This window comes from Bemisia tabaci, chromosome 4, assembly GCF_918797505.1.
Source record: "Bemisia tabaci chromosome 4, PGI_BMITA_v3".
Taxonomy (NCBI): Eukaryota; Metazoa; Arthropoda; class Insecta; order Hemiptera; family Aleyrodidae; genus Bemisia; species Bemisia tabaci.
Genome location: NC_092796.1, coordinates 49,400,341 through 49,426,629, shown reverse-complemented (window position 1 = coordinate 49,426,629; position 26,289 = coordinate 49,400,341). Strand labels below are relative to the sequence as shown.

General features: G+C 35.9%; 3 protein-coding genes across 4 annotated transcripts; 2 read left to right on the top strand and 1 right to left on the bottom strand.

Annotated features, from left to right (window-relative positions):
• Positions 1 to 37: 37 nt before the first annotated feature.
• Positions 38 to 8,713, top strand: LOC109043793 (uncharacterized). 2 transcript variants are annotated; one of them, XM_019061104.2, is made up of 6 exons: positions 38 to 184; positions 2,199 to 2,416; positions 4,005 to 4,152; positions 5,480 to 5,625; positions 6,369 to 6,453; positions 7,017 to 8,713. In XM_019061104.2, the coding sequence occupies exons 2-6, from the start codon at positions 2,295 to 2,297 to the stop codon at positions 7,047 to 7,049; spliced, it is 534 nt and encodes a 177-aa protein (XP_018916649.1). In that variant the 5' UTR covers positions 38 to 184; positions 2,199 to 2,294; the 3' UTR covers positions 7,050 to 8,713. The 2 variants fall into 2 exon arrangements, with proteins under 2 accessions (XP_018916649.1, XP_018916648.2); XM_019061103.2 differs by having other exon boundaries at positions 2,174 to 2,416.
• A 314-nt stretch (positions 8,714 to 9,027) lies between these two features.
• Positions 9,028 to 16,053, bottom strand: CycC (cyclin C). The gene is made up of 5 exons (XM_019061101.2): positions 15,702 to 16,053; positions 14,539 to 14,645; positions 13,616 to 13,822; positions 12,058 to 12,312; positions 9,028 to 11,276 (listed from the first exon to the last, which is right to left on the bottom strand). The coding sequence occupies exons 1-5, from the start codon at positions 15,731 to 15,733 to the stop codon at positions 11,074 to 11,076; spliced, it is 804 nt and encodes a 267-aa protein (XP_018916646.1). The 5' UTR covers positions 15,734 to 16,053; the 3' UTR covers positions 9,028 to 11,073.
• Positions 16,054 to 16,223: 170 nt separating this feature from the next.
• On the top strand, positions 16,224 to 26,186 carry LTV1 (LTV1 ribosome biogenesis factor). Its single transcript, XM_019061100.2, has 10 exons — positions 16,224 to 16,445; positions 17,131 to 17,274; positions 18,082 to 18,291; positions 19,072 to 19,150; positions 19,684 to 19,795; positions 20,249 to 20,447; positions 21,804 to 21,929; positions 22,596 to 22,784; positions 24,636 to 24,848; positions 25,906 to 26,186. Exons 1-10 carry the CDS (start codon positions 16,443 to 16,445, stop codon positions 26,014 to 26,016), a joined length of 1,386 nt encoding a protein of 461 aa, XP_018916645.2. The 5' UTR covers positions 16,224 to 16,442; the 3' UTR covers positions 26,017 to 26,186.
• The last annotated feature ends 103 nt before the right edge of the window (positions 26,187 to 26,289 follow it).

Genomic DNA, 26,289 nt, shown 5'->3' with positions numbered 1-26,289 from the left:
GGACGAATCAGACGAATCGACCTTGATACATTGATATATCCACATTGGCAATGTAACCAGGCTTTATAGTGTTTCTGTTAGTTTCTGTAAACAAACAGAACTGCTGATAAGTAACCTTGAAGTCTAGTCAGTTGCCGCATCCTTATCTATCATCATTCACGAAATTCTTCCTGAATTCCTGAAAGTGAGTAAAAAATTGATATTTTAAGGCATTCTTGCTTACTCCTTAGGATACAGATTTACTTCATAATTTAGAGTTCTGAAGTTTTCTGAATAAGTAATTAGTTTTTTGAACCACTCAACCTATTTCCATTCCGAGATGCCCCATTGTATCATGTTGTGAAATAACAAATTCATCATATTTCTGTTCTCCCAATGATCAACTGGAGAGAACTTAGTCATAGTCGCTAACTCTTGGCGAGCCGTACCTTTCAGATTTTCAGTAGACCTGGTACATATTAGCTTATTCTGAAAACTCAAATTATTTGGTGGCTGCTGAACAACCGCACCCCAGAGAAATAAATCAGTTTATCATAGAAAATCACAAGCAACTAGTCGCTTGGGGTGAAATCTTGTTTCTCACTTGTACATGACTTGGCTGCCCTTTGAATTTGCAGTTCCGAAGAGAGCAAGTGCGGATTTCCTTATCTGTTCTTGTCTTACTCATGGGGTCAAAGGGCATTGAGTTATTGTGTGGGTGAGTAACTATATTTCAGTGCACGTCGCTGTGAGCAACTTTGCACCCTTACAATTGGACGTATTTCTGCCAAACGGAACTATGTGCATCAAGACATGAGCCCTGAGACCCATGAGAATGTATGCATTATTAGGCTCACATCATAATGCGCATAGTTCCGTTTGGCAGAAATACGTCCAATTAAATTATGCTATCATCCATAAACAATAGTGTGCGAATTTGAATAGTTCCTAGAAAGTTAATGATGGGTTAAGATTAAATAAATAGTGCCGCAGTATATGAAATGAAATACTCATAAGACTTATTGCCTGGTTAAAGAGGAAGAACAGACTAGACATATTTTTCTCGGAAACATCACTTGCAATAGTTTCTGAAAAGAAGCAATAATCCTATTTTCTTTGAAGTTGTTTTTCAGTTTTAAGGGTGAAGTTTATTTTTGTGTGCATACCCAAACATCGCCATTATGTGAGGATCCCTGAAGTAAAAATTAGGGAACAATTGCAATGTCCCCCTTATCTTGTTTTTGTGTTGTGTTTCAAAACAACGCTTTGGAATACTGTTTTCAGTTGCGACCTCATACGTTGCTCTAACACTGGCTGTTGAAAATTGAGCCAAAAAAATAAGAAGAAAAAGCAGGAACTTTTTGTTTTTGTGAGCCAATTATTTCTACTTTCTCTCGTGATTCCCTCTGAACTTTCTCTCTGTGTGACCAGCGAGTAGCGTACAAAAATGGGAAGAGTACAAATACGGGTTTTAAAAGTGGGAAGAGCAGCTTGTAACTGCACGAAGAAGCCACAGTTTTGGCCAAATTGCGGCTGCTTGTAAGCACGGAGCAGGGAAAAAATGGGTAGTTACTTAGTAAATTTTCAGTAGACAATGGTTTTAAAATGGGACCAGCAGCCCGATTATTGAAACTATGTCAGCCTGACACGACAAGACATAGCCCTATTTGAACCATGCAGTGTATCGCAATTCGATGGCTTATCGGGCTGCTTTAAACTTTCAATAGTTGGCCCGCAAGCTAAGAAATTCCTGCTTTCCTTACCAGAGTAATTTTATTTCTAGACCAAAGAAGATCATATAATGATTGCAACTTTCCAGATCACCTGGCTTCTCAATGATCAGTATCCTATACTTTCTGCCGGAATTACAAGAAAAATACTTCTACCAGTCACATGATTCTAGTCATCAGCCTTTTTAATAGTATCTGCTTCATTCGTACCAGGTTTATTAAATAAAAATTAAATTTCTCCTTTATTCTAGGTGAGGAATAAAAATCATTTTTCTTCATACTGTATAAATGACAAATTCTTCTTTTTCATGATTTCATTACTTTTTATCATCTCTATCATTCCAGTCTTTCAATCTATATCAATTTATCTATTCTATCGATTCCATTTTCTCAAGCTACTTTTTGCTCACTTTCATTTTATCTTTCTCTTCCCCTAATTTGCACATATGCTTTTTCATATTTAGCAAATAATTGAAGCTAATGTTGCAGTTTAATCAGAATTTTACTACCCTGCTCACCAAACTAACGGCGCCCAAGTTGCTGTTAACAAACTTTGTACTCAGAGGAACAATCCCTTGCGCCAACATGGGAAGTGAAACTTGCTCTGTATCAGAGAAGACTGGTGACTGGTGGAAGAATGCTAAGTCTGTTTACGATTTTACGGCCAAAACTACCACTGGCGAGGAAGTCTCCCTTGAAAAATATAGGTAGGTACTTACCCTCAGTCTCTTTGACAGCTTTTTATGTACTCCTCTACAGGGTGATCCATAAGTCCTGCACCACTCCGTAATCCATGAGGTTCCTACCCCTTTTCAGGGTGGTCCCCTGATCCATTATTTACTAAGTAAATGAATGAAGCAACACATACACGGTCATGAAACAAATTGTTCTATTTGCCCTGCCGCCAATCTTAACATTTCAAAAAATGTGTGCTTCTTTCGATAGCAATTTAGAATCAAAAAATTGTTGATGCCTAAAAAATTTGCAATGGCGAATCTCTGGTGGAAAAAATGAGAATTGGCGCCTCTGCATTTGGAAAGAAGATTACAAGAAAATGGCGTGTTCTCATCTAATCAGTAGCAGATTTTAAATCATCTGAACTAGTTTGCACTTTAAAAATGCAATGGAACTCTTCTTACCTGCATATCTATGCTGTAATGTGCTCAATGGAGGGAAAATGAATACCTGTTTCTTAAAGCCATGCTGAATATGTTTGCACAATCTTTCTCCACTTCGTCACCTTCCAGGCAAAGTATCACAAGCGCCATGCGACGTTTAAAAATTTCCGCCGCCATTTTATTTCTTTACTGAGAAATTGTTAGTTGAATCTGTTTGGAAATTTTACTAAATTTTATCGGCAGCACAAAGAAAATTCAGTGAAATTTTCGGACAGCTTCGTTGAACAATTTCTCTGTAAAAAAATAAAATGGCGGCGGAAATTTTTAAACGTCGCATGGCGCTTGTGATACTTTGCCTGGAAGGTGACGACTTCATAATTCATACTACTCACAGAGATTACTGATACAGAAACATAAATAGTGCAATTTATAAAGCAATGAGCCGAATCAATCTTATAAGCCAAGAATGGAGAACCATATGCCTGAAAGTGAGACCTCTAATCCCTTTAAACCCCATTATTTAAATTTTGACCCATGTAATTTGGAAAATTATCTGTTAAATTATTCTCCTTATACTTGTTTAATTTATTTCTTCCCTTTTTCCAAAAGGTACTTTAGGTAGAAATGCCATGAGAAGCTGAGTTTATTTTTTTGTCCCTATAGCACATATCTAACAAAGATAGCATTTTTTCTACTCTCACCTTCAACAAATGAATACCTGGCTTGTCATCTTGCACCTTTTCTATTTTAGTAAGAGATGTTGTAAACTTTTCTATCATCTGAACTGTAATAATAGCACAATGAAAGGAAATGTTCTAGGAACATTGAAAAAAATAAGGTGAAAAATTCCTAAAGAAGCACTAGAAAAGTAACATTTTTCTGTTATTGAGTAAATATTTAGAAATTTTATCCCTCAGAGAGCTGACATCCTTCAGTGAAATCTATTTTATCATTTTAATGGTCAACAAAATTTTGTTGCTGTTGTGATCGTTGAAAACTTTATTTTTGCAAGAATAATTAGAGTGACAGAGGATTTTTGAAGATGAGGAAAAGAGGGAGTTAAGCGTGAAACGTTTGGTAAAACGTTTGCTAAAAAGTCACTGGCAAGGCAACATTTTATGTGCTAGAGTTTAAATAGAAAATTAATAAGGTCCTTTGTTTCTTTTTTTGCCATCAGAGGCCATCCATTGTTAATCGTCAATGTTGCATCTCAGTGTGGCTACACTGGCACCCATTACAAGGAATTAGCAGAACTTGATGAAAAATATCGTGAAAGCAAAGGCTTGCGTATTCTAGCTTTTCCCTGTAATCAGTTCGGTGGTCAAGTAAGATTACTTAGTATTCATTTCTTTCTTTTTGTCTCTTTCCTCTTAAACTTTTAAAATATCTTTTAATTCCATTTAACACATGTAGCGTGATTGAAGAATTTCTCCACCATGGCCTTAAATTCAGTCATGCTGAGTTGATCTTGAACATTAAAGAAAGAGAAACATTCCTCTAATGGCCCAGTGTTTGGGTTTATTAGTGTTTCCACAACACTCATCAGAAGAATACATGTTTGCATTTCTCTGTGATGAATTACGAGGATCACTCAGAATGAAAGTTCTGTTACTTTTGGTCTAAATACTAACTGTGTTGTACCTATTTTTGAGGTACCTGCTTTCTCAGATACCCAAAATCATCCCCCTTTAATCTTTTTTCAAGCCATGATGGGATAGTGGAGCTGTTGCATGATGCTGAAATTTGATTGAATAACAGATGTTCCCCTAGGTAAAATTCATCAGAATCTGTGTTTCTGAGTTTAAAAAGTTCCAGAAGCTTCCAAAAGCAAGAAAACAAAAAGCTAAACTCAGGAAGTGAAAGTTCCTCGTTTACTCGCCTCTTTTGTTGTCACATGAGGTGCCAACCCATGATTTCAACCACCACGTATCAAATGTAAATGACACAACCAAACGACCATCAAACTTTTGTGCTCATAAAAATGTTGCATGAAGTCTTTTGTATTTGTAATCCTAATATGAAGTGTATCAATGTCTAAACGTGGAAGAGAAGGAAAAAGTGAAGGAAATCATTACTAACGGGAAAACATAACATCAAAATACTGAATATTCCAGAGCTGAAACAGCTGTGGTGGAAAAAGTGAGAAGGCCAGTTCTTCAACTGAAGTCACGGAAGCGGTTGGCCATTCGAAATGAGGTCAGATTTTCAGGGACTATGAAAGTTATTTTCTGAGTTAAAACTCAATTAAATAAAAAACGGTGAATTACATGTCTCCTTATTTCTTCAGTATTTTCAGAGAGTGTATTAGAAAAACGGACTGCGACGCTTCATCTCAAAAACTTTTTGATAGCTTATCATGAAAGCTTCTACCTTTCAATTTTTTTTATTCATAGACTATGCCTCGCTAAAGTGATGTCATGTAGCTTGAGAGCAAAAGTGACTGTTTCAGCTCAAAACAAGTCTCACATTGAATTTCTTAAAAAACTTCCTTTTATCTTCTATTAATCCACTGTCTGGTGTCTTGGGTCTCATACAACTTTCATAATTGGAAGCTTAGATTGAAAGCTTCCTTTATGAGATGACCATCATGTAGGTGGTCATGTTAATGCTGCAGTTCAGATTAAGTTTTAATATCACCTTTTGTTGTTGCAGGAGCCAGGAAGCAATGAAGAAATTTCGTGCAGCATCAAAAAGTACAGTCCCAACTTTGATATATTTGCCAAGATAGATGTCAATGGAAATAATGCCCATCCTCTGTTCAAGTACTTGAAGCATAAGCAAGGAGGATTATTGATTGAGTAAGTATTTTTTAGGAGTCTCAGTCCTGGCACTATGAATTTTTATAAATTTAAGGTCATGTGTTACCGTATTATTTGAGTAATTACTGGAGAAAGTGTAATTTCCAGAACCTTGTCAAACTGTAAAGGTAATAAAAAGCAGTTTTAAGGGTGTGGTTTTTTTTGTCCAAGAAAAATTATTAACGCCATTAGTTCGAATCATTTCATCAGTTCATCTTACCCGCAATAAAGCCACAATTGAATCTTTTCTTTGATCATTATATAATCTCTTTTTCAGCTTTGCTGAGATGATACAGTCCTTTGAGTGTATTAAAATACCTTAGTACCAGCTTTTTAAAGTTTTTTTTTATTGAAAGAAGAGGAAGTAGGTAACCAATTTATAGCCCTGTTTGTCAAGCCATCCAGTACGGAGCACAATAAATTAAGTATATGATTATTATAAATCTAAAAAATGCAGCATGTTGAATTTTTTCCTAGAAAGTGAATGTATTAAGACATCTTGTACGAATTTATGGTGTGCCATCAGGTTCCATATTACAGTGAAGAGCCTCCTCCAGCCAAGCAGAATTTTGAAGATGATGGCTCATTTTCGAAATGATCGCTCCAATTTAATGAACCATTATTGCAATGCACACCTTTTTCATTAGATTCTTGCAGCTAATTTTTAAAGATTTCAAATTTCACCACTTCTCTCGTTATTCTGTGGATTATTCAGTTAATTATTTGTTTCACATTTTTTCTAGTGCCATCAAGTGGAATTTCACCAAATTCATCATCGATAAAAACGGACAACCAGTTGCAAGGCATGCTGCAAATAAGAACCCCTTGGTATGTCTCTCTTTAAATATTATTTAAACAAATGACCACGATGCTAGTCAATTTAACAAGCTAATTATGAGTCGTGTTTTGTGTGAAACAAATTGTCTCTATTCTTTTTCTTGTTTCTTTTACGTGATTCTGAATGACCAATGAGAGAGAAAATTCGAATTTTAGGTTAGAAAACGGCGTCGTCTTGGGCAACAACATAAAAATGACTTGCTCTGAGCACGTTGCAGTTGTTGCACAGCAATGTTGCTTCAGTGGTTCCCAAGTTGTGCGCGCAAAAATAAGCCCCGCCCCCACAACACAAAACAACTTTGAACAAAATGCGATTGTTGCTTGTTTTCACAACATGTTGCGAGTGTTGCCTCCGAACAAAATACGACTATGCTGACACCAAAGGGGGATCCAAGGGGCCTCAGTCTTTATCATTTCTTCAGTCTTGATTGTGCCGAATCTCGGGATCTAATTCCACAGTAGTAATGTCAAATCACTCTTTTTAACTTTATTGCTTTTAATTTCATTAAATTAATTGATTTAGTCATTACAATGTCAATTTTTTTTCGTTTCAGGATTTAATTCCAGAGCTCGAAAAAGTTTGGTGAATCAAGCCCCAGCACATGCTCAACTTCTCACTGCGTTTTGTTATATTCATCATTTTATTTTTATTTCTTGCTGTTGGAAATTTTTTTTAAGATATTTAATCACACCATAGCCGGTTGATTATTGAAATTGATCGGCAAAGTTATAGGCAAAGAGAAAATGGAGCGATCGTATTAGTGGAAGCGGATGGCTCCAATAGACATAGGAGGTAAGTATTAGACTAACTAACAACAACCTGCTAAAGATCTTTTAGTCATTTGTCATTTCCACCTGAATTTATAATAACTTGTTGTTTTAACCTCTAGGATTGCTCCATTTTTCCTTTGTCTATCAATTTCAATAATCAGCCTGCGGGGTTTTTAGTTTTTAATTTGTTATTGTGGAAAAGTAGTCATTGCTATCTCTGTCTAGGGTTGAGGGAAATACCTTGAGTGGTTTTTATTTTTTAAACTTCAATATAAGTACACGTTTCTTCTTTTGATCAACAGTAGCTGAGCCATCTCATCAATCTTGTTCGCAAGTTTACTTGTAAGTATACTTTGGTTGAACAATTCCAGCTCTATGCATATTTTGATTGTTCTACCATCTCGATCAATTTGTTCACAGACTGGGACCAAAATTAGTGTCGCATCTTAAGTTTCTACTGGATCATGATTTTTTTCAATTTTATCTGTTTCTGATTCACCTAAATACTATTAATGATCAGTTTCAAGTTGATCTTTTAGTCATAAGCTTTTATATCAATTACAACTAGGAGATAAACTATTTTTTTACCTCTTGCCAATATATTGCCTTGGAACAAAGACTATATTTTTTGGTTTCGTTGGGAATTGAATGAAGCCCTTGACTCAAATAAAGTATTATTATGATGTAATCTCCGAGCTATCTGGTTTTCATTTATGCCAGCTGCTATCAAATTTTATCAGGACTATTATGCATTGTCTGCTTGCTTTTTATTAATATGTTTGCCTGAAATAAAATTCTTTAACATCATTGAAGTATATTACATGGCCATTATCAAAAATATGGGAGCACAGTATCGAGTTTCACTGAAATTCATCAAAAACTTAACTTTTTAACTTAAGTAAGCCAGATTTGTATGAAAAGAGTTAACATTTTGACACTATCCATCTATATGAAGTTTTTCAAGATTTTCCTCACCAAAGTTATTATTTCTACAGACCCAGCATCTATTACTGCCGCGGTCATCTTTCTCAATTTCAAATTCTTTCTCAGAAGTTGTATCAAATTTATCTCATCGTCTAGTTTCATCCTTTTGTTGCAATAAGTTCCTTCTAAAATTTTAAAGTAATGCTAATTTAGATGGTTTTGTATCTTCAAAGTAAGGCTCTTATTCTTTTCTAGTGCATACTTGTCAACATCTATGTAATTAGATAAATGACTTGTAGAAGAAAATTTTCTGTTTGTCTAATAAGTGGTAATTTTCATGAAATTCAGTGCCAAACTTGTATTTGTATGAGATTAAAGGAATGTTCAGCTACACACTCTCTCAAATAATTTGTGGACAAATTCAAAGGTTTAAGTGTATACTGAATAAAAGAAGACTATGTAATGATACTGATATGTTTCTATGTGAATTCATGTATTAAAACTTACTTAAAAGTATGGTGGAAGCATTCAAAGAAAATATACGAAGTTATATGCACTCAAAGTTTAATTCTTTATTCCTCTCAAGGACCAAGTCGAAGATTCATAGATGTTTTTACTACAATATCCTCAAAAATTGGGAAGCATGGCTTCATTTTTAGCTACTAATACTTTTTCTTTGTGTCTTCGATTAAGATGTCAAATGTTTTCATGTGATTTGAAGGTTGGTTATTGTTGTGCATAATAATGTTCAAAAGTAAAAAACAAAAAAAAGAAAGTATGCTTGTCATTTATCAACTACCCAAAGAAGATCTCTATCTAAGATTCTCAGAGGCAAAAAAGGTCAAAATCAAGAAGAATGAAAACTAGCACTGTCTTTCACATGCTGATTTAATAACAACATACTTTTCCGACAAGGCTAAAAACTGCTTTTACAAATCAAAATGCTCTATGAAGATGAAATGCATCAAAACAGATCATTCATTGGAATACCTTAAAGAGGTTCAACACTTTCTACTATACCTTACAGTATGTAACATAAATATTTGTTGGTTTTCAGAGTTACAAAAGTAAAATTAGCGGCAAACTGTTAACATTCTAAAAACACTTTAATTCCAGTAGCCATTTTTAACTTCCAACTGTTAAATCTGCCAGAGAGAAGCACGAGGTGGGGGGAGGGGGGGTTACTATTAAAAAGATAGTGTGAGCCGTGAAAATGCCAGGAAAAGGTGGATTTAATACTGCCACCCCCACCATACTTGGTAAAACCGCCAACTTCTTGGGAGTGTTAAAATCACTCCTGACTCAGTACACAGTCAAATACATACTTTAAAACGATGATAAAATCACAAAATAAAAAACTAAGAAGATGAAGACAGTAAACAAACGAAACATCAAAATTAACTTTATATACTTGAAGTATCTAATTTGAAAAGGTGGCAACATGGGTTTAATAGAAATTAAGTTTTGAATTGTTAATATGCAGATATGCCTGATTCTTGAGATCACTTTCTGCCCAATTGCAGAAGGAACGCAGATGAGCACTTACTGTAAGCAAACACTTTATATAGTCAAAGACTAAAATTCCTCACCAGAGAAAAAAGCTTATGCAAAAGGAAATGCACATAAAACACTTCAATGTTATTAGTACAAAACCTGAACATTTCATAATACAAAATCTAGGGAACTTTGAACTTTCTGTTATGAAAACCTCTTCAGAAAAATATTGAAGAATTTCTAGGAACCTCACTTTAAGTGCTCAAAATTATAAGAATAAGAATGAATTGTACATTGCCTCGTGTCTAAGAACATTCAAATTATCTCAGGAGAATGTTCCTGGGGGAAAATTCAGGGCATTTTTTCTTCACAGCTTATTATTCTGAGAAAATTGCTTGCCTGATGTTGACCAAAGGGAAAAGGTCGAAATACTAATACTGCGTAACTGCATTATGTTACATCTGGAATGCAACCTCTTTTCCACCCTTTTTAAGAAAGTAGAGGTTAAAATTTTCAGTGATCCTCCTAATTGACCTCCAGAAATTCTATTTACTACAACATGAACTTTTTCCCCGCAATCAGTGACCTAAAATTAAATCATGCGATAGAGGGTCAAGTTGATTTTTTGAGGGTTTTTGGTGATAAAAAAATTCCAGGGAAATCCCTGTAGCATTAGGAGCCTTTTTTTTCCTTTTTTTTTTTCAAACAAGCAATTGAAAAAATTGTGCAACTGGCTCATTGATATTAAACGAATCTATCTTTCTTTCATTGAATTTACTATCAACAACTAGGACTAGATTAATCCAAGGAAACTTTAGAGGGTTTATAAGTATGCATTTTGCTTACTTGCTGGATAATGATTCAAAACTGGAAGTAAATTTCTAAAAATTCATGAGATTTCTTTGGATTTTACAGGAATAAATTTAATGAAATCTTTTAGCTCTACATACTTCCAATTCCAAAATTTTACATTGATTCACTTATCTTCTGTGAGTATTGATCATCGATTTGACCTTTTTCTGAACTTAAATTCTTAAAAAAAGTTTTATGAAAACATAATCTGCACAATGAAATTAATTCGGAATCCAATCCGTATTTGTGGGAGTAGGGTCAACCTACAGATACTTAAAAAGACAAAGGAAAGAGAATCTTTGAAGAAGAATTCAGAGACTTTGTTTCAAAGACATTGTGTTACTGAGTTGCATACAGAGATCTCCTTGATTCTTAGTGGATCCACTGCAGAGCACTGACAAGCAAAACAGTCCATTTGCAGGAGCGGACTTTGCGTGTTTCAAGTAGTAGCTTCGGAGAGAGGAAATTTTTCCTTGGATGTGAGTTTACCACAATTAACCATTCATTAACATTGCTGAGTTTACCGTCCGTCTCCATTTGCTGTGAGAAGTGTGCAGCACTGGCCTAAAGCTATCTCGGTTGCTGGACTTTTGGTTTCGGCATTTTGTTCAATAGGGTTTTAATTTCGTCTTTCTCGTTGTACGATTTCCACAGTTCAAAAAGGGCGATGATATACCTAGAAATTTCTTGGACTTTCTCAAAGTCTACGTTCAGCTCCGCAAACCAACCTTTAAGATCTTTCTGCAGAACAACACAGGCTATTTGTAGACAACCTGCAAAAAAATAGAAAGCAGTCAGTGATATGGATTTAACTGATAAGAGAGGCCAGACTTTGTCCCACCTAGATTTTGATCAGAGTTTGGCCAACCGTTTCTTCAGAATAAATTATTGGATCCCTAATGGGCCATTTTCGCGAATGGATCCTGGAAGGGCCAAAAACACTGTCCAAAAACCAGCGAAAAGGGCTACATGCTGGTATGGCAAACTGATGCACAGATAATTTTAGTGCTGCAATAGGGACACAGTGCAAGAGTGCTAGGCACTAACTAATAGATCCGGTGTTTGATTCCCAGCGCCTCTTCATGATTTTTATTCTTCCCTTAGATAGTTTTGTTTATTCTCCCTTCTAGCTGAGTACATACTTATATTTTCTCTGATACTCCTAAATAATGAAGGCATTATCTATTTCACTTGGTATTACGTGTAAGTATGCAAGTGAAGTTAGCATTTGATCAATTGAAGAAATAAAGGGAGAGCGAGAAAAAAAAAAGAGAGAAGAAGAGGGGAACAACAAACAAACAAATGATGATAGGGAAGAAAGTTATTCTGAACACTTAGAGAGCTATACACGGCTCATTTGATCAATAATAATCAATATCATAGATAATCATCTGATAATCTGTATGTCAATCTGATACTCGATTGCGTTTACAAATATTTACACTTGACCTGTGACAAATGTCGCATTCATTGAGATATTTCCAAGTTTTCTGAAAGCTTAACATGGATTTGGAGATATTTGTATCATTTAAGTTTGGAAAAAACTGAACTTACTAATAGCAATTAGGTAGGGTGGATAGAGGAGACAGACATCAGTTCGCAGGCTGTCATTGACTATTCTCCATGCTAATCCTAGCAACTGCTGCTCTTCTTGCCCGATGTCTTGGAGGAGCAGCAACAAAGGTCGATACGGCTGATAAACAATTAGGCAGCAATCCAAATTCTCCAGCAAATAGAACTCGCACTCCGAGATCTGGGCAAATCTGTACGGAAACTCTTGCGCATAGGCATAGCTAAATTTGTTTTTCACTAAGAACAAAGGGAAAATTGTGGAATTATTTGACAACTTATAGTCTGTCCGAGATGGGAAGGTCCGTGGAAAGTCGGAATAATTAGCACTATTTTGCAGGGTGGGGGTGTCTCGACCCTCGTCAACTGTCACTTATCGATGTTTCGCGCACGCCGCAGCCACCGCACAGGAGGCTATGGGCCTCGGAGCGGCGGTTTTTCCCGGGATATGAACCTGGAGCCGCAAATTCCTGTGCTAGGCGCCGAGCTGCGCGATGCGGCAAGCGACTCATAAGGAGTCAGCCCTCTGTGCGGTGCGCCACGACACAGGGTTGGTTCAGTGTCTTCATCTCTTACAATGGCTCGAACGCTACCCTTGTTTCTACATAGTGCAATTAATTCCGACTTTCCACGGACCTTCCCATCTCGGACAGACTATAATAAGGTAATAATGTTTCATCAAAATTTTAAATGCCATGTGAGTGTACAAATTTTCGTATTGTTGTGGGTATGATCTGGCTAGAATTCTGGAGGTAAAGCCAAAATTTTGAGGATAAACTCAGAAGATGAAAGGTCATCTGGATACACCAATGCCACAAAAAGTTAGCATGATACCAGGAGTATTGGTGCTCTATTCCTTGATATTTAAATTTTATGCTCATTGTAGTGAGTAACTTTACCCCAGCCTGAAAAGTTTTCCAGATTTATTTATATAGGATCAAAGCATTCCTCAAGATTATGTAAAATTTTGCTGGCATTCAAGTAACTTTGTGAGGTCCTTACTGCCAGTGTTATGAAGTTAATGTTTCTGCAATTATAAACCATTATTCAAGTTATTTTTCAATGCAGTTTTATTCATCAATAATAATAAGGTAAATGTTTGTTGAAACTCGATGGATGAGTTAAGGAAGTCATGAATTAGTAATTAGATAGTTAAAAGCCATGGATACAAGAAAAAGAAGGACCCTACGCAAAGACTAAATTTTGTTGTCTGATATTGACAGAGATAGGTTCTTCCGAAAAATGCAGTGATTGATATCTTACAGCACACTATGCAGTAGTGTTTTGAGCAAGCCGTATAGATTTATGTTTCACAAATTGATGCAACCAGGGTGGTACCCAATGCCACGGTTTTCCATGTCAGTCACCGAGCTGGTAAAGTTTTTAGAAAAGTCATATCTTCGTGAATATTGAATGCCGAACATTGGCCTTTAGACAGATTTATTATAATTTGCTAATCTAGAGTTCCATCAAAGCGTGATCCTTTGACTGACACTATTGGTGCTTGTAATTTAACATTTTGCAGCTGGGACTCAATATTTACCTATGGCTTGACAAGTCTGGACAAGCCTGTTATTGGAAATGACTCCAAACTCTTCAACTTTGGATGCCAGGAAAATGCACGTCGGAGACAGGAGAAGTGGATCCACACATTTCAAAGAGTTGCGAGCGTAGAATCGTTTGAAATAAACAGTGGCTGTTGCGATTACTTGTTGTCGTAACTTCAAACTCTCTCCCAAGCTTTGAATAACTATTAAGGGGAAAAAAGCAATCAATTTAAAGATGATTTCATAATACAGTCTCTTGATGTGATACAAGTAGCACTTCTGTCATCAACAAAGAATAGAGATGAAGTTTTATTGTGGCAAGGGCGCAGAACGTTCTGAGCCTTCCCATTTTCAAGTTGGCCTTTCTTAAGAACCCCTTATTCATTTATATAGGTGTATTATCTAAGATTTTCAAGAGGTGACATTTTATTTTCTTGGCATTTCATTTCCACATTTCTCTTGAGAGGAAATTACACGCTTTTCATGATGATGAGAGCCAGCCTTTCCATTTTCATGACCTCTTTTTTCAACTTTCTTGTTTTCCAGACCTTCACATTTTCAGAAACGACCAGTCACGAACTGGTAGTCAAGAAGTACCCCTGCATGATAGTTTCACACTGATACCGGATATCTATTAACTTCATGAATAACTTACTTACTTCTGAGTTTTAAAATTTTTCCTGATCAGAATTACAAATAAAACAATAAAACTAACAAATAAAAACCAAAACCAATAGAACTGAAAAATTGCTGTGAAGTTTGAACTAAAGCAGTTACAAAGCTAATCTTGATTGCGTTAGAGAGAACTACCCATTTTTTATTGGTTTAGATCGAGTTTTTATTTGGTCGAATGAGATGGTCCCAAATCCTTTGGTCCATCAATATTTGATATGATACATATTACTGCATTCAGACTTACAATTAGAGAAAAAAATCAGGATCTTCTGATATTCTTCCTCCGCTAAAATGGCCAAATCATGTTGCCGCTCTCGAATCAAGTCCTGTTTGTCCAGAATCCATTGTTGGCTGTAAATTGGAAATAAATAATATAAGAATCCTTGTGTGAGCTTATATGAGCCTCCAAGCATATCACACATACTTAAAACAGATTGTCAACATTTATTGATGGATGCATCTTGTTACAACAATACAACAAATCTCAGGATGGCTGATCAGTTGCTGTGTTAGATTATCTGTCAGCCTTTTAAAATACTGAATGCTGAAAGGGAAATCAGGAAAGAAAAAGTGAATCAACGAATTTTACCTTACAATTTTAAGTATTCTGTTCATGGTTCTTTCGCTCATGTGTGATAAAAATAATAAACCTCTACACAAGGTATTAGACCACAGAGCAACACACTGTCTCATTGAAATCTCCCGAGAAAAACAAATCAAGTGTAGGAATCAACTCTTCGATGGAAAAAAGCAGATGTGGTTATTTATGCAATCTAACTTCCATTACTCTAAATAAAATATTTTTGTTAACATCCTGTTCAAGAGTTGATTTCTGAGCTCCTTATATGTGAAGCGTTATCTACAGAAGATCTTGAAGAGAATCGGTGGTGTTTCAATCCAGTTCAGACCTTGACAAGTAGTCCGCTGTAATTGCACAGTACTGAATAAGGCTTCTAAGCTTGAAAAACCTAGAAATTTTCAATGATAACTACATCTTCAAGCGGAATCATGAGGAGTACTCATGTGTGCTGAAATCAGAACATCTTTGTTGGTTTGGGCAGCCAGAAAAGGTACCTTCGTAATGATAATTTTCGTGCTCGCGAGTTTGCTTTGTTGGAAGCTATATTATCTTGCAATGTGCATCCATCATTGAAAAGTCCTCCTGGACAGAAACCTCTAATCAATATGGCCTAGTGGATGGTGATGTAAAAGAGCTTATGAACAAAAAGTGGAAGTGGAGCGGCATAGTTGTGATGCAGTACGCCGCATACTGTCTTGTTTCCTGGATTTGAGCGACACAGATGCTATTGAAAATGTAAGCATAGAAAGAGGAGAGCAGAGCGAATAGGGAAAAATGAATATTATTGTGTGCGGTAAATCGAAAAATGAGAGAAGTGGAAAACTTACAAATGAGAACTTTGCCAAAAATTGCCAGCCATTGAGCTGCTGTGAGAGAATGGTGATTGCGGATTGTGCGACTCTATAAATGGCACTATAGCAGTAACTTCCCGAAAGTGTGATATTCCGAGTCTATATGCTGGATTAAAAACACTGAAAAACTTGCTATTCCGACGTCAAACACCTCTTTCGAAAAGAAAAGTCTGCAAAATTTTTTGTCAACAAAAAGTCAAAAATGATGATGGTGCGAAGAACTGCCAACACCATACCAATATGATTTCAAGAGTCACCGGATATCACCAACATCTTATAAATTCAACAATGCACTTTTATGTAAGTTTTAACAGTTAATTAAACATTTTTCGGATATTTTAAAAAATTTACGATTTAAAATACTACTTGAATTGAAAATAACCATGGTATGATACTACATTACAAGTGTATTTTTCTGCTACGTTTGCTACAACACTGGTTTGAACCAACCAAACATTGAACTAACCTCAAAATTGCTATTGCAAAATTGCAGCTACATGTGTCGTGTCGTGCTCGTGTGGAACATTTTTCATTTTTCCTCGCATAAGTTTTACGAAACGCTCGTTATATTCACGTGAAGACAATTCTCGATACCTTTTCCGTTCAACTTGCTTAGCTGGTGCCGTGGTTCTCCATCAGAAATAGGGGAAAAATCGCCTCGTTGGTTTGGCCAGTATCAACCCTCCTTTGTATTCTACATATTGTTATCTAAACAAAATGGTAAGGATCTCAAAATTGTAACATTCTACAAACACTATCACCTTTGCTAAATTCATTTTCACATGTCTTGTTTCCTAAGCAAAGCCTCTTTTTTTGTGGAATCGAAAGCTCATGTTCATGCACTAAGTTTGGGCTTTGCCGCAACATAGAGGCGAACTTGTCACTAACTATTGTTGATACCAACCAACGCGTTACTTGAATACACCAAGTCAACCAAGCTGCTTGTAGGCACATAGTTAACTAAACAAGTCAAATATTCAATTGTATCTACCAACACTATTTTCTTACAGTTTATTGTGAGCTTGCACTCTGAATCAGCCTTTCGGAGTGACTGGTATTGATGAACTTTGGATATGCCCAATGTATTGCCTGGACAATTCGTTCTCTTGATGAATTAAAACCCCTAAAAACCGTGCAGTCCATTCAAAAGTTCAAAAAATCACTTTTAAGGGGATGATGAGCTAATCCAAAGCCAAGAGTTGAGTGGTACCAAGGCACTGCCTGAAGCTGAATTTATTCAATCAGGAAACGCTGTTTCTCCCACCTGCTAAAAATATTGTTACCAGCGGCTCCCATTTTTGTCCTCTTTGAATGGAGATCTCTTTGTCTTTCAGGGTCTACTAGAGGTGTAATGTAGCTTTCTGATCTACTTAATTTAATTTTAATTTTTCTCATTTTTTCACAGCCATCAAAGAAAAAGAAGAAGTTTGGAAAGGATTCCGTAACCTTTGCGCTTGTACACAGGAGTCAGAGGGATCCGTTGTATGTGGATGAAACGGCTCCCCAGCATGTTCTTAAGCCTCTTGAAGATCCCAAGAAAAAGCATCTGGTAAGAAACCAAAAATCCACTCCTCTCAGTATTCCTAATAAATTGTTCAAGGTCTATTGATAGTGCCTGACGATTTAAAGCCGTTCCATTTCATGCATATTCCTGAGCAAATTTTACCTAAAGTTTTGCACCTCTCTGGGCCTTGTCTCCATGGGACGTTTTCAAGGGATTTGTCCCAAGTTTGAATTGCAGGAATGAAACTTCTGGGATTTCTCCCAGTTACGGTCTTCAAGGGACGGAGCTCTCACATTCCTGTGACGAGTTTGTGTGGTAAGATAAATCAGTAAAAGTCGAGTATTTAACTGTAACTATGATAATAATTGAACACAATTAACACTTAGACAAATTATTTCAATTGATCAAATACTAACAATCAAGTAAATAAAAAAATATTACACAATTTGCTCTCAATTATTCTTCCTCCCTTGTTGATCTTAAATATCTCTACAAAGAATACAAGAACCATACCTGCTACTAGGATTAATATTGACCAACTCAATATTTCTTTCAAGTTCCCAAGTAGGATTTTTCCCACAAATCCCATGTAAACATCTCTGGGAGACGAGGCCCCTGGAAAGTTGCTTTGTGTTGTTTTCAAAAGCAACGCTGGGAAATGCTCATTTTCAGTCGAGACTTCGAACGTTGCTCTTTCATTGGCTGTTCAGAATCAAGTAAAAAAAAGGGAAAATCGGAAATATTTTGTTGTTACAAATAAAATCTGCCTTATTACTCCTGTTATTTGACATTCTTCCTAAATTTTTCGCTCTCACAAGAATTTGTTTCTATTTTGTCTCCTATTCTTTTCAGACTCCTGAGGAACGCAAGGAAGAGCAGAGGAAGTATGGCGTGTACTTTGATGATGATTATGACTACCTGAAGCATTTGATGCCAGTTGGTGGGCCCCAAGGCGGCTATGAATTGGAACCGGTAGTTCAACAAAATGTGGAGAAGGACAATGAAATGCTGGAAGCCGGATCAAGCGAAAAGCCCAAAATCAAACCTTCATCCAGACCCAAAGTATGTAGCTTTTTGTCTCAGTTTACCAACACAACTTCATAAACTAATATAATTCTGTGAACCCTGCAATAGACCTCTAGGCAAGGTATGGGTTAAAGCACTACGCATATTTTCTCTTCAAGCTTTCATGAGAAAAATGAACCACCCATTGAAAAGTCGGGAAATCAACTCTTAAATAGGATATACTTAAGTGTTTACAACTATCAATGGTTCAATGGCACAAATACAAATGATTTCATTTGTATAATCTAACTTCCATTTGATCAAAGTTAAAAATATTTGCGAATATCCTGTTTAAGAGTAAATTTTCAAACTTTCCAGTGTGTGAATCGTTTTCTGCGCATGCGCAAGACTCCGAAGAAAATACAAAAACTTATGACTCTTTTTGTTTTTTTCTGACCTTGTCCAGTGGTCCATTTTAAAACAGTTAACAGAGATTAAAGTAACTATACCAGTAATAGTTCTTGAAAGGTCATCATTGTTTCAAGAGAATGGGGTAATGAATTCGAATAATGAAATGTGACCTTAAATATTTCCCACATATTTTTCTCTGTGAGAATTACAACCAATTTTGATCTGTGTTTCTTCTTCAAACAAAATTATAAGCTGCAATATTGGCTCATGCTTAAACTGGACACTGTTACACTGCTTTTTGGCCTCAAAATTTCAAATTTACTAATCTTAAAACCATTGTAGTCTAAAGAGTTTGAACAACATATTTTTCCAGCATGCATTTTCCCTTCCATGGAGTTTTTAATTTTCACTCTCATCTGTCCCCAGATAATGCTTCCTTCATCCATGTTTGCGTCTGAGTTCGAAGAGGATGTCGGACTACTTAATAGAAATCCACCTTCATCTGGTAAGATATTTCTCTTTTGACCAATAAAATCATAAACTTTCTAATGGACTATGCAGAAGATGAACTTCAGAGTTGTAATTATTCGATAGTTTGTCTTCTAGTTTGAATTCTACTTAGTTTTATTGTAATAATGATATTGTATCTGAAACTTGTATACCTAAAATTTTCTCCTCTTGACCACACTTTGATCCTTCTCCCTCTCTCTCTTTTTAAGATAAATCGTGTTTGCGGGGTGCGGGTGGCTCTCTCGAAACCCCTGTCAGCTGATTGCAACTGTCGAGGGGTGGGATTGGCCGCCCGTCCCTGGCACATGCGAGCAGTAGTTGCCGGAACTCGGTTTTCTCCCCGCTTTCAAAGCAAAAAAAAAAAAAAAAAAAAAAAAAGAAGATAAACACCATAAAAAAATATTAGATAGTAATTATAATTTTAATGCGAGTGCATTAAAATTATAATTACTTGCTGAAGAGTTTCAGCCAAAAATTCTCCATGCTTGAGGACCAATCAATTGTATCCACTCTTTCTCCCGTTTTTAGGTTTAAACTTGGACTTAGACCCAGACATTGTTGCTGCTATGGACGAAGATTTTGATTATTCTGATCCTGAAAATCAGTTAGAAGATGATTTTGTACTCAAAGCAAACATGCCGTAAGTTGACTTTGTCTCTTATTTTTATGGGTATAGCTAATGAAATTACCATACTTCATGATAGGTGATACATTTGCAAAAAATAATTTCTTCCCCTAAAGCATCGGAGATAACTCCTAAAAATTAGCCTTGCCAGCCCAGATGGCTCCTTAAATTTTACCCTGAAGCTCGAACGCTAATATCAAGACTCCTAAAAATGAGACAATATAGATGATTTATGTAATTTAAGGGGAAACCTCAAGAAACCTAGGAAATAAGTTTTTCAAGGAAGCATCTGGAAACTCGGAGAATTTTTGCACCTTAAAAGTCAGGAGTTTCAGCAGCCTGAATAAATTCAATGTTAGATTCCAGTTTTTTGTATTCATATGAAAAGAAATTTTTCTGGTAACCACAAGGAGTTTAGAATTAAGAATTAGCTTGGTTCTGGCATAATCAATTTCTTCCTTTTTTCAGTGGCTTAGATGATGATGACGATTACATTGGTGAGGAAGATGAAGATTATTATGATGAAGAACGTGATGATGTAGGGAGTATGGGGGCAATGAGCGATGATGATTTTGATACCAAGTCACGATTCACAAATTACTCCATGTCCAGTTCCATCATTCGTAGGAATGAAAAATTGACCATATTGGATGACAAGTTTGAAAAGGTATCTATGATTCACATGCTTTGAAAGAATTATCGAAGTAATGGTTGTCTGATAGTACCATTCTAAGCTAACAATCCACAAAACAGGTGCCTGAAGGCTGCAGAACTGTGGTGCGTATGACAGAAAAAGACCTAAATGTATCGGAATCAATCCAAGAACAAAAACTTTCCAGAAAAATCGGGGAATCCAAGTTGAAAAAAAGGGACTTTACTAGATTTTTGTTTTAATACTGTTTTGCTTCTGAACTTGCTGTCTGCTCTGACTTAGCACTGAAGATTTAACCAGGAAGTATCTTAAATTGATATTCTTGCTCTAAATGTCGGAGGAAGGTTCAATTTTTTTTCAAAAAAATTCGGAAAAGACATTGGCAGCACAAAATCGCCCTCAAAAATCAGGGAAAAATATTGTAAATAAAATACTCAAGGATCCTAGACAGCATGCGGTGAACAGATTGTTGAAAGAGATTGAAAATTGAACAAAAGGCTTACTAATCAAGTTGAAGCTACATCAAAATCTATATTAATAAAATTAATCTAAAGTAGATTCAATCCCTTCCAATTTTTATATAATTTGATAAATGTATCTATTTTTTTTTTTTTAAAAAAAGTCATTCCAGTTTGCTGTGATTTAGGATATCTCTCATACTCTATTTCATGGAGTGATGAAGTTAAACAATCATTCCAAGTTCCAAGCAAGGAATTGTTCAGGTGCATGTGTATTAAGATTTAGAGTATATTTTTTGCATACATTTTATTAAGATCGGGACTAAAAGAGGGTAAAAAATATAGGCAATAGTACCCTTACATTGCTGATAAGTTCTAGTAGGTGAATCACTAAATACAAAAAGGGCACATGTCCAGAAAACCAAATTGTTCAGGAGACACAAAAAACTGTTTATTTTGTGGTAGACATTTTTTGGAAAGTCGTTATGTTTAAAAAAAACCGGCGTGGGGCAAAGCGGATCGCCGGTTTTTTTAAACATAACGACTTTCCAAAAAATATCTACAAATCAAATCAAATATCTTATATATCTTAATATCAAATATCTAGTTTTTTGTGTCTCCTGAACAATTTGGTTTTCTGGACATGTGCTCTTTTTTTATTTAGTGATTCAGGTGTGGGCGTATTTCACACAAATATTGAGGAAATTGAATTTTTCTTGTGCTTCTAATTTTCAGATTGCCACGATTTTGCAATTAGCAGTGATTTTTACTCTAATGCGAACCAACTTTTCCATCTATGACAGCAGTCTTCTCTTTTTCCCAGATTTTGCACTGTTTGGCTGAGAAGTTTGAGAAGTTTCTGCACCTCTGCCATTTCATTCAATCCAACTACATTACTATTATTCTTTTCTAGATGTTCGCTGAGTACGATGATGGAGAAATTGGTGCCCTTGATACTGAAGAAATTGAAGGTCAAATTCCAGCATCGTCTTCCATGCTTGATGGCGCTGCACAGGAGTTAAAAAAACATCAGCATAAAGTAAGCTTGTTAGAATTACCTTCATTGAACTTCTCAACATTTCTTCATTAATGGAGGAAAAAGTGGTTCTCACTTTTTTAAAAGAAAAACAATTACCGTAAATGCCGACTTCAAGTCATATCTTTGGAATCAAATTTACGAAAAATGGAAATACTCAGCATTTTGATTCACAACCTGTGAGAAACTGCGTTTGTATTAGGAGGTTGAATGGTTTGAAAACAGTTTTATTTCATCAGCATCTCTCGTTTGTACAATTTACTTTTCTTAAAATCTCAAATAAAATTGCTCCTCCCAAAACAACCAGTCGATAACTTAGGATTATCATGACTTTCATTGAGTTTGATATTGAGCGTTTTGTAATTTCTTTACTTCTCTTGTCATTAGGTAATACTTCATCTCAACATGTTAGGAACAAGTTCGCCAGGAAGTGTCATTTCGAGATGCTTTCAGCAATTTTTAAGACTTTCAAAGGTTTTAATGATGCAAGAAGAAGTTTTGCTCAATCAAGGCAGACCTTTAAGCCTAATTTTGAGGCATTTGGCTCAGTAAAGTTGGAATATTATCTGTTGTGTACAGCAAAACTTCTCTCTTCTCAGTCTTGCAGACTTCGAAAGTTGTATAGATTTTATGTTGTTATGTAATGAGAATTTACGGATTTTGTAATAGGCTGATGGTCTATCGAAGGAAGAGAAAGAAATAATCTTGCAGAGAGCTGAAACAGCCGAGGAAAATACAGCCGAGGAGGAGATGGATCGCCTTGAAATTAAACCAAAAGAGTTTTGGGACTGCGAGTCGATTCTATCCACGTACTCAAATATCTACAATCATCCTAAACTTATCCAAGAACCACCCAAGGTATCCTGTTCTTGTACTTAAGATCTCACTCTTTCTTTCATGAAGTGCTCCTTTATGTGGTTTGTTTGTGAATCCTATCTCTGAATTGAATCTTTTTAAAAGCGTATCAGTCAGAAAATGATACTTAACATGAAGGTCTCCATACGCATTTTATTCCAATTCCTGTAATTTTTTTTAAAAAAAGAAGTTAAACTAATTTTTAACACCTAGCTATTAAGGATCTAAACTGTAACACTGTTAGAATACAACAAAGATAGATCTTGGCATTCGATTTTCACGTCACAACACCTCAACTTTTAAACTTGTTCCTTAGTTCATAATGTTGAAAAATCCATTTTTTAGAAGAAAAATTGATAGAGGTGATTTCATACAGCTATAAATTGTAACTTGTTTTTCTCTTGTGTATATATTCTGTGAAAACAAACTCTTTGAAATACCTGTTCTCAGAATTCAGCTATCAATAAACAACTTTCATTATCTAGGAAGTCCATAACCCTGGAGTCACTCTTACAATCCATGAGTATAAAAACTAGGGCCGTCCAGAAACTTTAAACTACAATCGTTTGCACTTACTGTCACTTTTTCAATTTCTTCCCTGTAATTTGCTTATGTCTTTCGACTTTGGTTTTAGCCAGGGATACAGAAAGCTTTTTGGTGTAAACATTAGTTGCTATCCTATATATTAAAATGCAAAGTTCCGAATCTTGGGGCATTAACTTTGAGAGAACCACCGGACCGATTTGGGTGATCTTTTTTTTAAATGAAAGCCCCTGAGCTGTAGATTTGCAGGCTGTGATCGTTTTTTCGATTTTCTCAAATTTTCTCCCATAATTTTCTCAAATTTTCTTCGATGCATTAAAACGGAGGTCCGAATCTTTGGACGTTAACTTTGAGAGAACCACCGGACCGATTTGCATGATTTTTGTTTTAAATGAAAGCCTGTGATCTGTAAATTTGCAGGCTGTGGTCGTTTTTTTCGATTTTCTCAAATTGTCTTACTTTTATCGACGAGTGAAGTTTAGCTGGGCTCAAATTTTCTCCCATTTATTCAGACTAAAGTCCGCATTTTGGGACAGTAACTGTGAGAGAACCACCGGACCGATTTGCATGGGGTTTTTTTTAAATGAAAGCTTCTGATCTGTAGATTTGCAGGCTGTAATTGTTTTTTCGATTTTCTCAAATTTTCTTACTTTTATCGACGAGTAAAGTTCAGCTGTTCCGAGCGGTCGTCCGGCCGCTACCTGCTTGCCCGTGCCCAGGTACCCCCCCCTCTACGGTATCAGCCGCCCCTTCCACCACGTTCTTTCGGCTATCTCCGTTTTCTTTCGTATAGCTTTCCTCCCACCAACCTCAACGAAGGAGGTTTGGGTCGCATCGTCGTTCGTCACTCGCCACCCACATTCCTTCGCAATCCCTCGGCTGCTCCGCTTCACAGCTTCTTGATATCCTGGCATCTTATTCTCTGCGGCTTGACTGACCCTGAATTATTAACTGCAGTAGTGCGTATTGCTAACAACACTTATTGTTACAGACATTTTATTTATCATTATTAAATAGATTCAACTAATTGCTCCGATTCCAACTAAGCTACTGCACCACCATTGCTAGCTGTGGAAGGCGCCCGTAGGGCGCCTGGAGCAGCTAGTTTTAGTCTTAAAATTCATTGACTCAGCAGGAACGTCCAAAGTATGCAAACAAGTTTTAAAACTGAATTATTTTTTTAATGTTTTTTCCCCCTTTTTCCTTATTTTCAGTTGACTTAAAGGACCAAAAAAAGACATAAAAAATGTTTTGTTGAAAAATGTCTGCTCCAGTTTTCATGTTTAATCTCTTCACCTTCCATTTTTGCAGGTCAACAAAATAAAATTCAAGAAAGGCATTCCTGTTATCAGTGAAAAACTTACCCAGGCAAACTTAGATATGATGAACAAGAGAGATGATGAAAAAGATGATGTTCGCTCAGTTCTCTCATCTGTATCTAGACTTTCTCTTTCTGTTCGACCAAAAGAAGAAACATCAAGTGAAAGGAAGGATCGGAAAAATCTAGTCAAACAAATCAGGAAGGTATGAAATCTCTATTTCTGTTTGCTGTTTTAAATATCCAATCCTTTTTAATCAAAGCTTTCATTGATGCACTGATGGGTCTGTATTGTCAAGACAATCGATTTTTAGTATACTGAGATGAAGATTTGGGTTACATTTCACAAGGTGAGAAATGGGTTCCCTTTCTTAGAACGTGTCATGTTTCATCAATGGGTTTATAGTCCTTTTCATGCAAAAAATAGTTCTTAGTGCCTTTATAAGCAAGTTGTTTCTACAAGAGAAATTGTCCTTTTTCAAACAAGCCCTAAAACATCAATGCTATCGTAGGGCATGTTTCTTTTAAGGTACATACAACTCATTCGTATTAAGTGCATGTTAAAATGTTGTGCATTCTGACTATGATTGGAAAATTGACAATCTATTATTTTCAGTGAAACCGCCATAATGAGACCTTCGATATAACAACCTTGTTTCAATTTAGGAACAATTTATATCAGCCTTATCAAAATTCCATTACCAACAATAAATTTTTTTCTTCTTTTTTCGAAATAATGTTTTGGTGAACTTGAATCCAATTTAACAATGATTGTGATGACAGATGATGGATTAAAAGGCTGCATTGCAAAAAACCTTGGAAAATTATTTCAGATCCAATCTCGTTACAGAGGTGTTAGGAATCGGACACACTGCCGTCGTAGGTAGAAACCTGGCTCTCTGTAATGTATGTAAGGCACACAAGGAGATTGGTATGCTGCCTGCTGCCACTACCTAACCGTTCTTAGGTCAGGAACACACTTATAACCTGAGTTTATGCTTTTCTTTTGGAAAATACGTTATTTGCGGTGGATGCGAGAGTCCCTCAAATATGAGCAATTAAATCCGTCCAACCACTCGAACAACGCATGCTCAGTGTGTCTGGGGGCAAAGCCGCCCCCTCCCATGAAACAGTGTGGAGGGCTTTTTAATTTATCTGTTCTTTGCATCATACATTTTTTAATTTTCTACATGGTCCAACAAATGATTCATCTTTTTTCCAACCTTTAATGATTAATCCAAGAAACTTAACATCTGATTTCAGGAAAGACGTGTAGAACGGAAGATGAACAAGCTAGCTTTCAAAGAGGAAAAGAAAAAGTTTGAAAAAGTTTTCACCAACAATCAAATCAACGCTCAGACTCTAGCTCTATAGATAGTATGTATGAATACACTCCTGCATAATGACTCATGTTACATCCCCTATGAATTATTCTTTTATCAAGTAATTTTTTTTCTTTCTCTTTCATTTTCTTCGTTGAATGTACCCAATTTGTAATTTTTGTACATTGATTTTTTAAGTATACATTTATCCATCGTTAATAATCTTCCGACTGATATTTTCTCCTCCTCAGATTTGGCATTTTTCATTGCACGGATTGATTTGTAAAGAATCAATAAAAGTAGCTTATGCTACATAATAATGTAA

What these genes read in the sequence shown, in the direction of transcription:
- CycC (XM_019061101.2), bottom strand. Translation starts at nt 15,733, where the DNA reads ATGGCTGGCAATTTTTGGCAAAGTTCTCATTT. An exon ending in TTTTGGCAAAGTTCTCATTT is followed by an intron (nt 14,646 to 15,701) that starts GTAAGTTTTCCA and finishes TCCAATTTACAG; the next exon opens with CCAACAATGGATTCTGGACA. An exon ending in ACCCTACCTAATTGCTATTA is followed by an intron (nt 11,277 to 12,057) that starts GTAAGTTCAGTT and finishes ATTTTTTTGCAG; the next exon opens with GTTGTCTACAAATAGCCTGT.
- LOC109043793 (XM_019061103.2), top strand. Translation starts at nt 2,190, where the DNA reads ATGTTGCAGTTTAATCAGAATTTTACTACCCTGCTCACCAAACTAACG. An exon ending in CAAGGAGGATTATTGATTGA is followed by an intron (nt 5,626 to 6,368) that starts GTAAGTATTTTT and finishes CATTTTTTCTAG; the next exon opens with TGCCATCAAGTGGAATTTCA. An exon ending in CTGCAAATAAGAACCCCTTG is followed by an intron (nt 6,454 to 7,016) that starts GTATGTCTCTCT and finishes TTTTCGTTTCAG; the next exon opens with GATTTAATTCCAGAGCTCGA.
- LTV1 (XM_019061100.2), top strand. An exon ending in TAAAAAAACATCAGCATAAA is followed by an intron (nt 21,930 to 22,595) that starts GTAAGCTTGTTA and finishes ATTTTGTAATAG; the next exon opens with GCTGATGGTCTATCGAAGGA. An exon ending in TAGTCAAACAAATCAGGAAG is followed by an intron (nt 24,849 to 25,905) that starts GTATGAAATCTC and finishes ATCTGATTTCAG; the next exon opens with GAAAGACGTGTAGAACGGAA.